The sequence below is a fragment of the Paroedura picta genome, chromosome 6, assembly GCF_049243985.1.
Source record: "Paroedura picta isolate Pp20150507F chromosome 6, Ppicta_v3.0, whole genome shotgun sequence".
Taxonomy (NCBI): domain Eukaryota; kingdom Metazoa; phylum Chordata; class Lepidosauria; order Squamata; family Gekkonidae; genus Paroedura; species Paroedura picta.
Window position 1 is genome coordinate 49098260 of NC_135374.1, and position 15071 is coordinate 49113330.

The 15071-nt window shown below is 41.1% G+C and overlaps 1 protein-coding gene across 23 annotated transcripts in view; it reads right to left on the reverse strand.

Annotated features, from left to right (window-relative positions):
* ROBO2 (roundabout guidance receptor 2) overlaps positions 1-15071 on the reverse strand; it is a 1095356-nt gene that overhangs the window by 118522 nt on the left and 961763 nt on the right. For all 23 annotated transcript variants that reach the window (XM_077342393.1, XM_077342394.1, XM_077342374.1 and 20 more), the window contains one exon: positions 9628-9833. In XM_077342393.1, coding sequence (XP_077198508.1) covers positions 9628-9833 — 206 coding nt within the window. The remainder of the gene's footprint in view (positions 1-9627; positions 9834-15071) is intronic.

Here is a 15071-nt window from a genome sequence, read left to right on the forward strand (position 1 = left end):
CTACCAGTCTATAATATTTATTATTTTATTTATTTATTATTTATTAATCATACTTCTATACCGCCCTCCCCGGAGGCTCAGGGCGGTTTACATTATAACAGAAAACAATACATAAAACAGTCTGTAGAACATGTATAACTGATAACTAATAATTGTAACCAAATAACAACACAGTATAACAGTAAACAATATAGTAATACAAACAGGTCCAGGGCTTATTGATGGGATTCTGAGGGGGGGGAGCAGGGGCCCTTGGTCGCTGATTGATTATGTCTGGTCTCGGCCAAATGCCTGGTGGAGGAGCTCCTTTTTGCAGGCCCTGTGGAACTGTTTAAGCTCCGTCAGGGCCCTGATCTCCTCTGGGAGCTCATTCCACCAGGTGGGGGCCAGAACAGAGAATGCTCTGGCCCTGGTCGAGACCAGGCGGACTTCTTTAGGGCCAGGGATCCTTAGCTGATTGGAGGCAGTAGAGCGTAGAGCTCTTTTGGGGGCGTAGGCGGGGAGGCGGTCCCTCAGGTACACTGGGCCCTGACCGCGTATGGCCTTGAAGGTAATTACCAGAACCTTTAGTCTGATCCGGAATTCAACTGGTAACCATTGCAGTTGATGGAGAATAGGCCGGATATGAGACCTCCACGGTGTTGCTGTGAGGATCCTGGCTGCTGCATTTTGAACTAGTTGTAGTTTCCGGGTCAGGGCTAAGGGCAGGCCTGCGTAGAGCGAGTTACAAAAGTCCAGTCTAGAGGTGACCGTCGCATGGATCACTGTGGCTAGGTGTTCCGGGGCCAGGTAGGGCGCTAGTAGTTTGGCTTGGCGGAGATGGTAGAATGCCAGCCGTGCTACCTTTGTGATCTGGGCCTCCATTGTGAGGGAGGTGTCCAGAATCACGCCTAGGTTCCTGGCGGAGTGAGCCGTAGAGAGCTGCACGCCATCCAGGGTGGGCAGGCGCGCTTCCTCGCATGGGCCCTTCCTACCTAGCCACAGGACCTCCGTCTTTGAAGGATTGAGCTTCAGGCGACTCTGCTTGAGCCATCTCGTCACTGCTTCCAGGCAGCTGGCTAATGCTTCTGGGGGAGAGTCAGAGCGGCCATCCATCAGGAGGAAGAGCTGGGTGTCATCTGCATATTGATGGCAACCCAGCCCAAACTTCCGTACCAGTTGTGCGAGAGGGCGCATGAAGATGTTGAATAGGATAGGGGAGAGGACCGCTCCTTGTGGGACTCCACAAGTAAGTTGCTGGCGGTCTGATGTTTTCTCTCCTATTGCAACCCTCTGTCCACGATCCTGGAGGAAGGAGATCAGCCATTGAAGGGCTGTCCCTCGTATTCCAGCATCGATGAGGTGGCGAGCTAAAAGCTCATGATCGACTGTGTCGAACGCTGCTGAGAGGTCTAATAATATCAGCAGTGCCGACCCGCCTCGATCCAACTGGCGACGGAGGTCGTCCGTCAGGGCGACTAGTGCTGTCTCTACCCCATGGCCAGGCCGGAAGCCTGACTGGGATGGGTCTAGGACCGAAGCTTCTTCCAGGTATTCCATCAGTTGGTTTGCGACTGCCCTTTCTATCATCTTGCCCAGAAACGCTAAGTGTGAAACGGGCCTGTAGTTGTTAGGCTCTTGTGGGTTTAGAGATGTTTTTTTCAACAGTGGACGTACCACAGCCTCTTTCAAACCCTCCGGGAATTCTCCTGTTGTGAGAGATAGGTTGATTATCTCCCGGAGGGGGCCCTTTATCTTTATGCCAGCTGTTTTTAGGAGCCAGGATGGGCAAGGATCTAGTGGGCATGTAGTTGGTCTTGTTGTCGCTAGAATCCTGTCCACTTCGGTCAGCGTGAGTCGTCTGAAGTTACTCATAGTTTTCTCCAAAGACGGCCAAGGGGCCTCTAGTTCACTTTTTGTATCTAACGTTGGAGGAAGGTCGTGGCGGAGTGTCGAGATTTTGTCCGCAAAATGACTCGCAAATGCCTCACAGCTGATGTCCAATTGGCTACTGTTTTGTTGCCCTTCAATCAGGGCAGTGAGGGATCGAACTACCTTAAACAATTGAGCTGGGCGTGAGTCTGCAGATGCGATGGTAGCCGAGTAAAAATTGCGTTTTACTGACTTCACCGCCATCTCATAGGCTTTCATCTGCATTCTATAAGATGTTCTCGAGGCTTCGTCACGAGTCTTCCTCCAAACTCGCTCTAGCCGTCTCAGTTCCCGTTTCTTGTCACGAAGCTCCTCGGTGTACCAGGGGGCTCGCTTGAGACGGGGCTGGAGAGGGCGTCGGGGAGCTATCTCATCAATGGCAGTCAGCAGTCTGTTATGCCAGTCATTGACCAGGCCATTGAGAGAAGTGCCGGGAGGCATTGGTTCCCGCAGAGCATTCAGGAATCCTATTGGATCCATAAGTCTCCGCGGGCGAGCTAAAATTCGCTCGGCGCCCAACTGAGGAGGTGGTGGGAGCCTTAGCCGAGCCTTTAGAGCATAGTGGTCTGACCATGGCACGGCTGTTGTTGTGACCAGATCCACATCCAAACCTGCGCCGAAAATAAGATCCAGGGTGTGACCTGCTTGATGGGTGGGGCCAACAACAAATTGCGAGAGCCTTCAGTTATATGTTTGCTCCATAGTCCAATCATTTTAAGACTATAGGTTACAAATGATATAAATACTGATATTGTACAAAAGTATGAAACTCAACAATAATTATGTTATATCTTCTGATTCAAAACCTAACAAAAAAAATTCACTGCCTAGATGTATAGGACAGAAGATTTTTCTATAACTGCTTTGAAAGTGGATTTTAATGTTTTTACTTATATTTAAACACAATTTAGTAAATGATCAGTTTTAGTAGAATGATGTATAAAACGCATATCCATGAAATATTAGAAGGGGGTATGGTAAAGCATATTGCAAGATTGTGAAGTATGCTCTCCTGAAGAATTAAAACAGTTGTTCACAAAACAGAACACATCTCCAGTAATCCAGAACATATCTCAAGATAGAATTAGAAGGCACATTGATGAGGAAAACTCAGCATAGATTCTGTAAGGGAAGATCTTTTCTCACAAACCTTTTAGCCTTTTTTGAGGGAATAAAAAACCATGTGGACAAGGGTGACCCAGTCTATGTTGTTTACCTAGACTCCCAGAAAGAGTTTGATAAAGTTCCTCATCAAAGACTCCTAAATAAATTCAGCAGACATAGGATACAAGAACAAGTTATCTTGTGGATTAAAAACTAGTTAATTAACAGGAAAAAGTGAATGAGCAGTTTTCACTGAGGTCTGCAATAAGCAGTGGGGTGTTTTTCAACTTGTTTTTTAATTATTTGGAATTGGAAGTAAGCAGTGAAGTGGCTAAGTCTGTGGATGACTCCAAGTTGTTCAGGGTTGTGAGAACCAGGCAGATAGATCTGTCAAGGCTCGGTGAGTGGGTATCAATATGCCAAATGAGGTTCAACATTAGTTCAACATGCAAAGAAATTTGAACACTGGAGCTAAAAGTCCTAGCTAATACATAGATGGGGTTCAAACTGGCAGAAACTGTCCAGGAGAGACATTGTGGAGTCATAGAATCATAGAACTAGAAGGGACCATACAGACCACCATCTAGTCCTACCTCCTGCTCAATGCAGGTTCAGCCTAAAGTATCTAGGATAAGTATATGGCCAGCCACTGCTTAAAGACCACCAGTGATCCTGCATGGTAGATAACTCACTACAGATGCCAGCTCAGTATGTGTCTGCAATAAAAAATACAAAAGATATTCCAGAGATTATTAGGAGGGGTATTACAAATCAGCCAGTATCATAATGTCCCTGTATACATCTACGGTGAGGCCTCATTTGGAATACTGTGTACAGTTCTGGTCACCACACCTCAAAAAAACATATTATAGCATTGGAAAAGGTGCAGAATAAGGTAAATAAAATTATTAAGGGGATGGAACACCTTCCCGAAGAAAGATTAGAGGTTAGGGCTCTTTTGCTTGGAGAAATGACAATTGAAGGGTGACGATAGAGGTTTAGAAAATTATGCAGGAATATAGAAAGTAGGGAAAGAACTACTTTTCTCCCTGATATGAGAACTCATGGGTACTCAATGAAATTAATGAGCAGGTTTCAAATAGATAAAAGTACTTCTTTACCTAAACAGTAATGAACACATGGAATTCACTGGGCAGGAAGTGGTGGCAGCTACAGCATAGACAGCTTCAAGAAAGGCCTAAATAAATATATGGAGTAGTGGCCATTAGACATGATATACAGATAGAAGACTATGTCTGTGGCAGTGATGCTTTGTATTCTTGGTATTTAGAGGGCAACAGTGGGAAGGTGTCTGGAGCTCTAGCTCCACTGATGGACTTCCTGAAGGCACTTGATTTTTGACCACTGTATGATATAGAATGTTCAACTAGATGGGCCATTGCCTGATCCAATATAGTTTCTCTTATGTTCTTAATCTATTATCTGGAATGTGGACCCACAAGCAAGCTTCTAATCTCTACTACAGGTCATGACATTTTATTATCAAAAGCTAATCTTGATTACAGCACAGAAAAATTCCAGACACTTAAAAACATCAAATAACTATGCAATGAATGATTCGATTAATTGGCCATGAAGTTAGTAAAGAAAAAGATATTTTGGATGAATAAAGATGACCATTTACTGAACTCTAATTTATAGGAGTTGGAAACCACCATAACTGAATCCAGTGATTTAAGATTCTGTTTCCCTAACATCAGTTTAAGGGTTACAGCCAGCTTTTTCAGCCAGGGCTTCATGAATCTTTGGGGTTTCTTAATGGCTCTTGGAGGGTTTCCCAAATGGGTGGAAGTTAATTAATTTTAATATATTTTTAAAATTTGTTAAACATTTATCATATGATATGACCATATATGGTCTTGTTGAATCCCACCTTCCCATGGCCAATGATGGGTGGGCATGTTCACATCTGTAATTCTAACCATATTCTGCATGATCGTACCGCTTCTGGGGGGTTCTTGAAGCCTAAAATATGTTTCAGTGATTTTTCAACAGTAAAAAAAGTTGAGAAAAGCTGGGTCACAGGAATATGCTGCGGCTCCCCTTCCCCAGCCTTTAAACTTTCGCTATCCAATCAAATTAGAGTGGTTTCAGGACATAACCTTAATCTATAAGATTTTAAAAGGGAAATTATTAGCCTTTCATATTCCTTAACATGCATACATTTGTTTAATCAATTTATCATCCTCTCTGGTTTTTCCAGGTTCAACAAATTGAACATGAACTCAGCTGTATTATAGATTAGGCAAATATTTTTGAGGAAGAGTTTTACATATAAATGAGCCATCCAAAGATCAATAAAATTTCTGCATTTTGAAGCTTCCTTCAAAATGTAGAAATTCCTTATTATTATTTTTTTTAATTTTTAGTCTATTATTAAAGTATGCCTAATAAAACCATTGCTAGACATATATAACTGAACACACTGGTCTATTTGTAAAGTTGGACACAGACCAGTATGTCACGAGTTCTCGACTCACCAGTGAAACTTCATTTGAAATCATCATGCTTACATCTTTAATTGCTTCTTTCTAACATGACTAGGGAATCTTGACTATTCAAGCACATTCTTTAAAGCAGTTCTACAGTAAAAATGCATTAACCTTCATGGCCTAAACCTCCCTTTAGCCTTGAGAGGGAGGATAAATTGTTTACTCAAGGAAAGCTAGCATACATTTTTTAATAAATTCCATTTTGTTCCAAGGAGGTTAACAATTCATTTACAGGCACTGATGAAATAGTGGCAGGCAAGAAAATAGCCTTTTATTTTTGTATACTGCAGCTGTTTGTTTATAAGCTGGGGAAGGGACAATAGGAACAATAATAAAACTAAATGTTAGCATAACTACTAAGACAACTAAATAGCAATTGTACTAAAATTTTAACTGTGCATATAGTATCTATATTTAATATTCTGAGCCATATTGCTGTATCTGTCTTTGTCTTTGCATTCTATCTAGACCTCTGAAACTAGCTAACAACATCTGCCAACAAGACACCATATATAGGTAACACATCATAATGTGTGACATACTCAAACACAAAATATGACATAATTCTCTTATTTTCCACTGCAATATGATAAAATCACTAATATTATTTTCTATAGCATCCACTTTTAAAAGAATTAAGAATCCTTCTAGCACTTGGTAAACAGCAAGTATAAAAATGGATTCATTCACCGTTTCTTCTCATGGAGAAGACTGGGAAATCATAAAACTGATTGTATTAATTGATCCTGATAAACCATTTTTTGTATACATAGGCCATATATGCACAAGGAAAATGATGCCACCAACATCCTGAGGCTGTCCAGTAGCTGGGTCGCAATTTGGCCGTTTTTAAGTAATGATTTTGGGAATCCAGAAAATTGAATTTACCACCTTAAATTGCGCAAACCACTGGTGAGCAACCAGGGATAAGACCACAATAGTCTCGATAGCTTCATCCCGCCCTTGAACCCACCCTTCCCTCTCCATTTCCTGCTCCAAATTTTTTTTTAATGGCCCGGTCCATGTTGCAATGCAACTGCAAACCTACATTGTTGAAGGTGAAATAAAATATTATTTAAAGTGTCCATGGCCTTTTTGGGATCAGGCAGGCAAAACACAACCCCTTTTGTGTTTTCTGGAGGTGGGGAATGAGCTGGTAAAGGGGGTGTGTGATCTGGCTGCCTTCTCTCAATCATACTGGGTCTGAGCACCTTGTTTTAAAGCCAACCATTAGCACAAAATGTCTTTTTGGGCTTCAGTTTCCTGCCCAGCCTTCTAACAACCTTGGCAGGCAAAAACAGCCCTATATTGTTGAAGGTGAAATAAAATATTCTTTAAAGTGTCCATGGCCTTTTGGATCAGGCAGGTAAAACCACAAGCCCTTTTGTGTTTTCTGAAGATGGGAAATGAGATGGGAAACGAGGGGGGGGGGTGATCTGGTTGCCCTCTCTTGATCATACAGGGGTCTGAGCACCTTGTTTTAAAGCCAAACATTAACACACAGGGCCATTCCACACTCGTCCAAAATAGCACAATGGTTACAAATTGAAATCGCTACAGTTTTGCCATTATGCACAACGTTGTTGACAATCTGCAACACTCCTGAAACCGATCTGCAAAAAGCGCTTCGTTGTAGCGCTTTCAGGGAAATCCCAGAAAGTGGATTCACCCTCCGGAAAGCGCTACACTCCTGCAACCAATCTGCAACACTAGCGGAAAAGTTCTGTGCGTTACCATTGTTGCGGTTTCTGCAAAGTCCCTCCCCCTGGCTCTCTCCTCTGATCTTCCGGCAAAGCGATCACCATTTTTTTTTCTCCAAGCGAGCGGAGATCAACGCACACCAGCAAGCCTTTGTTTACCCAGTGAGGCTTTCCCGGCTGCAGTCCTTCTGTTTAAAGTCACCAAGCACAAGCAATACAGAGGCCCATTTGCTGGTTTATTTTCCCTTTATTTTTCATACTATTTTCGGCCAAAAATCGCGCCCGTGGGGGGGGTATTTTTTTTCACTCAGGGGGAGCATGGCAACGATGAAACAGCAGGTCAAACACCACCTGCTAGCTGGATGGGTCTCTCCGTTGCAACGAATCAATGCAGATTCGTTGCAACGTCTGTGTGTGTGTGTGTTTTTTTTTAAAACCTTCCTTAAAGGGAAAGGGGCTGTTTGGGAGCATGGTAACGGCCGCCCATTGGCTGCTTGACGGCCAGGGGTGGGACACAGATCGGCAATATCGCTTCCTGGCTAGCGATTTTTGCCGAGACCGGAAACCTGTGGGAAACGATAGAAACGCAACTGGATTCCACTACAAAGGCAGGTATGCATAATGACAAATTCCACTATTTAAAATGGCAATTTTTCGTTCCGCAACCAATTTGCAACATGGATCCCAGTGCGGAATGGCCCACAATGTTCTTGGGCTTCAGTTATCATGTTCAGGGTCTCAGAAATCCACCCAGACAGAAATAAAGTGAAAAAGAACATGAATTCTAAAAGAGGGGGAGAATGCTTTATCGCTCTGGCATTTCTCCATAGCAATGGGAAAGTGTTGATTTCTATTAAAAATACATCTGTGTTGTGACATTACTGCATATCAACGGGGAAGTGATTTCTTTAAAAAATTAATTTCGGAGCTGGGGAGGGAGAGGTTTCAGTCCACAAGAGAATTGCTGTGTTGTGATTGGTGGCTTGCTCTGATTGACAAGCCAAGGAGTGGAAGGAGAAGTTCATGTTGCTTTCCCTTCCAGCCTCATCAGGAGGCAAAAAGCTGCAACAGGGCACAGGGAAAACGCGAGAAGGGTTTCCCCATGAGGAGGGCTGCAAATGCGAGATTTACTATCCTGCGTTTGTAAGCAGGAAGCTTAACCCTCAGTATGGAAATGGCCATATAGCTTGTTCAATATAATAAAAAGAGGACCTGAAACATTGCAAATCATCATGGTTTCTGCATAACGCACACTTCTACACATACCTCCCTGTAGCATCCCAGGAAGCAGTCCTGATCACCTCTTTATTACATGGCTGCTGGCATGCAGGCCATGTGACCCAACAATAGTGAGAGTCCTGCATGCATAATAGTGAGAGGCATAATAGTGAGAGCACTATTATGCCTCTCACTATTATGCATGCAGGACTCTCACTATTGTTGGGTCACAAGAACAAAGGGGTTAAACCATGGTTTACTGTATAAATCTGTTTTGGATAGTACAACCAACAGCTGTATGATCATCCTAAAATATATAATACATAGTTTATTATAGCATTTTGAGTGCAGACCTTGACTCTTGTTTAACTGCAATATAAGAATTGAGACCGTATCTCAAGAAAATGTGCCTCATCTGATTTTCTTTTCCCTTTGCCACTCTTAACATAGTTAAGCATTTAATGTGCAAACTGTGTTGTTAAAGTTATTTATACTATTTATGTTCTGCCTTTCTCACTGATATTCAAAGTGGATTACACAATATAAATTAGTTCCATCCAAGGTTCGCATTTGACTAGAACTTGAAGCTGTAGTTTAAATTAAAGTTTTCAGATTTCAAAAGTATGATTAATATTGATTGCAATGAACTACTTGAAATGCACTCAAGAATATTATTCGCTTCATTGTAAAATTCTTTATCAGAAATAGAATGTGCACTAGTAGGTTAATTTTTCAAAACATTTATTGTATATTGTAGTAACAATTCTAGTGTTAAGGAAGCAATCAGGGACTCTAATCAGATTTCTAGCTAATGAGAATTCCAGCATAGAAACCAATTCAGGTTTCCTTATACATGGACTAGTATGGAATGGTGGAAAGGTACACAGGAAATTTCAAAGGCCCATTTGTAGTTTAACTGCAAGAAAGCAGTGATATTTTATATCTCATATTAACCAAAGACAAATGTTCCTGAATAATACTCTCATTCAGCTTACAATAACTAGATGGACTACCCACCAAGTAGCACTCCTAAGTCAATAGCAAATGAAGATTTCATTAGTAAAATTTTCTTGACGACAGAAGCTTACAGACAATTCACAGAGCAAATATAATTAGTTGATTACATTCAAAAAAGTCTCTTTCAAAATGGTAAACATGCTATTATAGTAGATCACACTCACTCGTAGAGGCTTAATTTGCAAAGTTCCTTGGTCCTGTATAGATATTCGAGGATCTCTGCCCAGGAGAGTAAATCCCTCCTTTAACCAGCTGATACCAGGCATTGGGTCACCAGTGACCTTGCACTTCAGCAGAGCTGTTCCATCTATTGCCAGTGTCTGGTTTACAGGTCCCTGGAGAATGATGGGTGGAGGCCTATCTGTTAGAACTGAATAAAAATAAAATTAATTACAATTTCTATTTCTAAATCCTCTAGCATTACAAATCATATTTATTGTGTCATGCCTTTCTGCACAATAGTATACCTATCTTACAAAAAACAGGAAAATGCTGCAATACAAGAAATAGTCCCTAAGATAATATTCATTACTACACAGTGTAAACTATTATGAGGTATTTGGAGAAATGTAAACAATTTTCAAACAATTTTAAGAAAATATTAATTTCCATATAAACAAGTGATTATAAAGCTGTCAAGACAAACACTTGGATGATTCCAAAGGTATGTTTCTGCATGTGGAAGGTGTACTCTGCTAATGGAAATGGTGTTAGAACACTCCATGTTCATCAGTGTTGAAATATTACATAAGAAAACTGTAATGAAACTGAAAATCCGTTCTGATTTCATAAGAACTTGTACAACAGGTAGAAACATTAACACAACTACAGAACTACTGAAGCACAGCCTAATGGGCAGACTTTTGTATTTATTTATTTATCAAATGCCAGAGTCACATCTAGAAAGCATATCATACCACATTAGATCGTGACCATGCTTCCAATGATATGCCAACCCTCTCATTGGCCCCCAGGGGCAGTATATAAATGTAATAAATACATTTATATTGGTTGCCAATTGAGTTATGGATCAGGTTTATGGTGTTCAAGGCTTTATTTAGTCTGGGACCTGCTGTCATGAACCTCAATTCATGCCTGTTAGTTTAGTTTCCTATGAGCCTGGCAAGGTCAAGGGTTGTAAACCTGTAAATCTGTCCTCAGGCTCCAAGCCTCCCTTTCTTTCCAGTGGGAGTTGTCCACTGTTGCTGTATCAATCTCACTCAAAGTGTCCTTGCTTAGACAGCCTAGTATCAACAAAGCTGTAACAGTATAGATTAGATTCCTGGCCATCTGGCATCCTGTGAACCCCGGCATCTTTGGTGCCCTTTCGCTCTCCTGCCAAAATGCCTTAGTGCCCCTCCCTTATGGAGAAGACCCTATATCTGCCTTGTATTGCCTATTGCTCTTTGTTATTATCAAGGTCTTTGCTTAGGAAGATCTTGGCTTGCTTTAGCATTCTGTGGACTCTGTTTAATTAATCTCTCTTTGGATTTCAACTGACCATTGGATCTTGGGTGTGTCTTTATCATGGACTCTGCAGGCTTGGCTCAGCCTGATTCCTTTTTTTTTTTGTAATGCTCAGCCTGATTCCTGACACCTGCACGTACAACCCCTGAAGAGCTCTTTGCTCAGCAAGTTCCAATCTGCTGATTATCCCTGGCCTCAACCAGAGCCAGGGCTTTGTTGGTCTTAATGGTGCCACTGGACTCTAGCTGGTGCCTGACTGGACTGCCCAGCTGCTGGGAGAGACATGGGACTTCACAGAACACCCAATCTGTTTCCCCAGACTTCACTGTCATTTCATAGGTCCTTACAAGCATCCTATAGATTTCCTCAAAACACACTCTGTCTCAGGTCCCATTTCTTTTACCTCAGTTCCCTAGTCTTCCAAGAGGCTGATTTGAGACAGGGTGATTTGAGCTGCAATCACACCCTGAAGACGTCAGGGGTGTGATTGAATCATGCTTCTCTTCTAACCATCAATGTCCAGAATAGAAAAAAATATGAAACTTATTTTACTAGGTTACTAGGTTGCATCCAAAGGCATTTTGGCTCACACAAGCATGATTGATTCATGCAGATTCCTCATTCAAGCTTTGATCTGGAGTTTTGATCATTGAGTTGATCCCAATGGTTTCCTGACCCTTGGGAAACAACTGTTCAGGTGATCCCATGAATTGTCAGAGAACTATGAAGTTCTCTGGACCCAAGCTTTAAGTTAGTGTCTCTTAAATACAATGGATCTGAAATGCTTTTGAACATGAAGTGCAATTGTAAAATTTTAAATTAAAAAAAATAATAATAATTGAGCAACCACAAGGCTTCTACATGAGCCCAAGCTGCTATTGGCCTGTTTCTTCAACTGTACTAGAATAACAACACAATCAAAATAGCAAATTCTAGTATAAACAGTTAATTTTTGAATAATGCATACTTTTTCTTGCATTCATTCTCAATGAGTTCATCAAGAGAAATATTATATAAACAGGACACAAAAATCCCCAACTTTTCAATCAGTTAATTGACTGAGCTGCTCATGTGGAACAATTCAAATGTAATCATTGTCTAAGCACTTACACATTAAATCCTTTCATCACATTTTGAAACTTGAACCCTGATCTTTTCCTTAAATCTGTACATTTGTATGCTTGAACTACTTTATAAATGATTCTGTGACTTGTGAATGTATAGCTGCATACGTACTCCATTCTGTTATCATATAAAGTAGATGCTCATACTCGCTTTTCTTGCAAGAACAAATTTTCATATATCGTTCTGTTATTTCCTGTACCCTGTGCCATCTGTTAAGCAGGCAAAAATAGCTCTTCTTCCCAGATAACTTGTTTATGACTAAAAATTCAAACATTAGGTTATAGAAATGAAATTATGTTGCTTTTTGATGTTAACACAACTACATCTATTGTCATATGCCCCAGTTACTTAGTATCTATTCTCATCAGAATTGGAATGAAAATATTCCAAAATAGCAACCAAATTAAACAAGTATTGAAAAATAATATTTGAATTGGGCATTAGACAGGAAAACATTAAAATAAGCCTTACTGAAATTACTGTTTCTGTCTGACTTCTAATATCCCAGGTGTTTAATATTCATAACATTGATAAACCAGTACTTCCTTAGGCCATGAGTGGCAATATGCAGTGGCATCCTAAGCAGAGATTTTATCATATATTTTAACAGTGAAGTCAGTTCAAATCCCCATCTTCCTGTGGAAGCTCACTGGGTGATTTTAAACGAGTCATATACTTTCAGTCGAACCTATCTTACAGGGTTGGTGTGCAATTGAAAAGGAAGAGAATGGAATAATGAAAGATGCTTTGGTTCACACTGTGAAGAAAGGTGGGTTATAAATGAAGCAACTAAATAATAAATATAGCTGAAGATGGGAGGCAGACAAAAGGTAGGTTGGTGACTAGCTGAGAAGGAAAGAATGAAGCAGGTAAAGGGAAGATTCCAAGAGGGAAAGAAGAACTAGTATGAGGAGGGGAATACAGGGGAAAATTAGGGACCCTCCCATAAGTCATTGAGGGTAGGGGAAAGAAATGCTGAAGACAAAGGTGCAGATAAATGACGGTTGGTTGTTGGGCGGGGAAGACAGAAGAACCAGGAAAGGGGGAGAGGCTATGAGGATGCGAAGGAGAGGAAATGAGAACATTTGAAATCTAAAACACACACAAACACTTTGGGAGTTCAACCCCCCCTCCCAAAAAAAATCATAAAAGGAATGCCTGTGCTTTAAGAAACAGAAGCACTCAGGGCCTGGTGCTAGGCACCATAGCTTACCAGGCTGGGTTTCTGAATAAAACGGCAGGAGCAGAGGAAAGGATCCTTTCTAGGATTGCTTTGGCTTTGAGGTCTGGCCTGATGAGGGTTGTCAGATTCAGGTTGGAAAAGTCCTGAAAATTTTGATTTAGAGGGAGCTCAGCAGGCTGTAATGCATAGAGTCCATATTCCAAAGCAGTAATTTTTCCCCAGGGGAATAGATCTTTGACATCTATAGACTAATGATAATTCTGAGATCTTCAGGTCCCACCTGAAGGTTGGCACCCTGTCCCTTTTACCGCAACCTCTGATTTTTACCGCAAACCTACTGATTTGCATGACACAACTAAGCCTGGCTGCTTGCTATACAACTGTTCAATAGTAACCACTGTATAAAATACAGTGTGGTATAGCAGTTAGAGCTTTAGAGTAGGGTCTGAGAAACCTAGGTTCTGATTCCCATTTTGCTATTCAAGTTTACTGGGTCACATATTTTCAGCCTACCCTACCTCAAAGGTTGTTGTTGTGAGGATAATAAGAAGGAAAGGAGAATAATATCAGTGGCTTAGGTTTCCACTGTGGAGAAGGGTGAAATATAAATGTTGCAAATAAATAATAAATATAGGTGAAGTTGGGAGGCAGGTAAACAGTAGTTTGGTGAATGGCTGAAAAGGAAAGAATCAGGCACAGCAAATGCAGAGGATATGGTGGCTGCCAGGAAAAAGGAAAAGGGAAATAATGCTGAGAGGGCTATAAGGGGAAATAGAGGTACCCTCTCACAAGTCCTTGAAAACTTTCTACCAAGGCAAGTGGACCTGATTTCATACAAGTGGGCTGTAGTTTCCCTAAATAGAAATTGCTAAGGGGTGGAAGAAAGGGAAAGCTGAAGATGGAAGTCTAAGAAACATAGGCTGGGTGGGAACAAGAGAAGGAAGCAAGAAAAGGGGGGTTGAAGGAAGGGAAAGAGAAAATAGTGAGGGAGAGGTAAGTTATATGTCACACACAAATCCTTACCATTCTAAGGCCATTGACTTAAATGGCCTTAAAAAGTACAGACTCTGCTCAGTCTTTGGATGGCAATGTTAAAATGCTATAGGAAATCTTCTTATATATTTAGCAACCAACAAAATGCTCTGAAGTACCAGAGTGATAATTCTTCCTTACATGTATTTTTTTTTAAAGAAAGAACAGGATTGTCCCCAGTTAAGATATTTGGAATAGCTGATTTAAGACTGAGATACTAACTGAACAGTTAGCCATTTAGCTTTTTAAAAAGGATCAACCTATGTTAGATGACTATTTAACTTCAATTATTTGTAAATTTGTAGGTTGTGAGATAGGTTGCTGTGTTGCTTTTTGAACCGCACCCACCCACCTCTTTTAAAGATATCAGATAAGTAGATCATAATCCCCTAAACATGGCTGATCAATAAAGTAATTGAGAGTCTTCTAGCCAGAAGGAATCTTCATTTTCAAGAGTATTCTGGGTGAAAGATGACTACAGGTTTCCATGACACTAAGGCTAAAGGTTAAATGAACACTTAAGAGATTCAGTGATCTGAAGACACCATGCATCTTCAAGATTTGCAGATACCAGAAACTGAATCTAGTAACTTCTCATGCACAGATTCTGTCAGGGTTTCCCAACTGCAGTACCGCGGTCCCATGTGGAATTGCGATGGCTCCTCAAAGATACCATGGTGTGTGTGTGGGAGGATTCACAATGGTGGCTAGGGAAAGCCATCTCATCTAGTAGTATGAGACAGGAGTGGCCTTGTTCAGCTGCTCCAGACATTGGCAGGCAGGCAGGTGAGAGGCCTAACC